Source organism: Dendroctonus ponderosae, unplaced genomic scaffold, assembly GCF_020466585.1.
Source record: "Dendroctonus ponderosae isolate FM_Combo_2020 unplaced genomic scaffold, Dpon_F_20191213v2 Dpon_F_20191213_1, whole genome shotgun sequence".
Taxonomy (NCBI): Eukaryota; Metazoa; Arthropoda; class Insecta; order Coleoptera; family Curculionidae; genus Dendroctonus; species Dendroctonus ponderosae.
In genome coordinates this window covers 43,144,632-43,147,259 of record NW_026017110.1, presented here as the reverse complement: position 1 = coordinate 43,147,259, position 2,628 = coordinate 43,144,632, and the positions used below count along the sequence as shown (strand labels likewise).

Sequence of the window (2,628 nt, the reverse complement as noted above, 5' to 3'; positions counted from 1 at the left end):
ACTGCTTTTTTTACTTCTACAATGAATTTATAGATACCATGTTTTTAAGGCAAATTTTACGAAAATAGCGATAGTCTGCCAAGGTCGCAAGTAAGAAGCAAACAATTTACCGTGCATATGCAGCGTTTCAAGCTGTATTCCATCAGCTAATAAAAAATGGGTAGTTAGTTCTATTTAAAAAAATACACTTTGATTTTGCCTCGCTTTTCTGAGACACTCTGTATCATATAAGATATTTTTAGAATGTGCGTACTTTGTGCGTCAACAACTTTTATATGAAACTATTTTTCGAAAGTTCAACACCAACGGAAATAATGGACTCTCTCAAACTAAAAATTCACCCTAGATATTAAAAAGTCTACCACGGTTTGGAGGGCTTTTGTGCCTACAGCTGCCCTGAGGAGACCAGACTCATTTTGATAATAATTTTATACTTTGTTTATATTGATAAGGTTACCAATTTCAGGTGGCGAGGCAGCATCTACAAAATAGTATGGGCCGACCTTATCCTTTTCCTCGGCCTCTACTATGCTTTGAACCTCAGCTACCTCTATGCTATGAACCAGTATACTAAAGAGTGAGTCTATCTCCCGGTTGGCTACTTCAGCTATAGCCTAAACCACTTAATTTTATCTTCTCCCACAGACACTTCGTTAAAGTGGTTAACTACTGTGCAAGAAACGGCAACTTGATACCGCTCAGCTTCGTGCTGGGCTTCTTTGTGAACATCGTCTACAGCAGGTGGTGGAGCCAGTTTCAAGCCATTCCCTATCCAGATAACGTGGCCTTGCTGATCGGAGCCAACATCAAAGGCCAGGTGAATGCAACAGTAATTGGCAGGAAAATGTTATTTTGGGGAGGCTCGAGCTTGCCGATAGGCCCGGTCTAAGAGGTGGAGTGGCCATAGCGGTCAGAGCAACGATCCCATACAGGAGACTGCCAAGCAGGCAGTCAGTAATAGAGAACGTTGGCGTAGAGCTTCCTGATGGTGCTCTGATCTACTGTGGGTACTCTACTTCTACTCGCTTACGGGCCACTGACGTTGATCCATTTTTTTCAAACACCAATAGGGTGTTGCTTATGGGAGATTTCAATGCCCGCCATCCACGATTTAATAACCCTGGACGGAAAAACGCAGCTGGCAATTTTCTAGCCAGCTACGTTCGCGACAATGGCCAACTAGTTATGCCCACTTCATCTCCAACGCATTATCCGAACAGTGGAATGAACCCATCATTCCTTGACTTCGGAATAGCCAAAGGACTCGCCAATCTCACGGAGATGGTGGTTATAGACACCCTCAGCAGTGACCATTTGCCCATTTACCTCGACATTAGGGATTTAAAGCGCATACAACCTAACGACTTTCGATATTCATACGAAAATTTCGATTTTTGCGAATATCGAAAGAGACTACAAGACCTGTCCCGTATTCCGAACCGGATCGATACTGTCGAGGCTCTAGAGCTTGCAGTAAAAGGTCTTGCAAAGCATATACAACGGACACAGCAAGCTTTGGCCCAAAAAGTCCCGAACAGACCACGGCGTGACAACCTTCCTGAGGAAATTATGGACCTTATTAAGGCAAAAAATAGAATCAGGAAGCGTTGGCAGCGATTCGGGCAATCTGCTGATCGTATAAGGGCAGCAGAGCTTGCATGAGACATCCAGAGCGAAATTTCCGCATACAGGAATTTACATGGGCGGAAACATTGCGAAACTTATCTCCCCGCGACAATTCTTTGTGGAAACTGTCGAGAAGCCTACGAAAAGTCTACGAGCAAGTCCCCGCTCTTGAAAAAGAGGGGCGGAGTTACATTACCACCAGTGACAAATGCGAGCTGCTCGCCGACTTTTTGGCGGAAGTACACAAAGTGCAACCAGCCCTTCAGGATAACGAAATAGAAAGACATACCGCTGTTTTTGTAGAACGGAAGTATCCTATACCACCCTCGATTTTGTATTCCTATATAACAACCCCGTCGGAGATACAATCGTGTCTTCGGCGACTCCCTAGCCGAAAATCCCCCGGGCCAGACGGCATCCCTTATTTACTCCTCAAAAACTTACCGCGCAAAAGTATTGTGCTATTAGTACAAATAGTCAAAGCAGTCCTTAAATTGCAGCACTTCCCACACGACTGGAAAATCGCTATAATAATTCCTATCTTAAAACCGGGCAAAAACCCGACTAATCCCGCCTTTTATAGGCCAATTTCCCTCCTAAACTCCCTCGGAAAATTAACCGAGAAGGTTATCCTATCGAGACTACAGGCAGCAACCGAGCTTCGAAGTTTAATCCCGGACGAGCAGTTTGGCTTTCGACCAAGAAAGCCTTTTAAAAAAGATTTATTTTCAGAACGACGAGTTACAGCAATAGTGTACTTGTGACAACTGATAACTTATAACTGAACTTATGCTAAGATTACAATTGGTACTTATAAACTAAAACTGCTGAATTGGTGCAACTAAGCATTTACTTCGCTGACCAATTAGTTACAGGGTTTATAACTCCTCCCTTCTTAAAAACGAACTTACAGTGAGTTTAAAGTTTTATATAATTATTTCGGGAGTTTCACCTTTTTGGCAATTAGCATGAATTCTATTTAATCTAAATTTATTATACTTT

At 42.8% G+C, this 2,628-nt stretch overlaps 1 protein-coding gene across 2 annotated transcripts in view; it reads left to right on the top strand.

The window, feature by feature from the left end:
- Positions 1-466: 466 nt before the first annotated feature.
- The window catches only part of LOC109537722 (bestrophin-2), a gene marked incomplete at its 5' end in the record, with an annotated part of 18,181 nt that continues 16,019 nt past the window's right edge, over positions 467-2,628 (top strand). For both annotated transcript variants that reach the window (XM_048661136.1, XM_048661135.1), the window contains 2 exon segments: positions 467-577; positions 646-817. In XM_048661136.1, coding sequence (XP_048517093.1) covers positions 467-577; positions 646-817 — 283 coding nt within the window.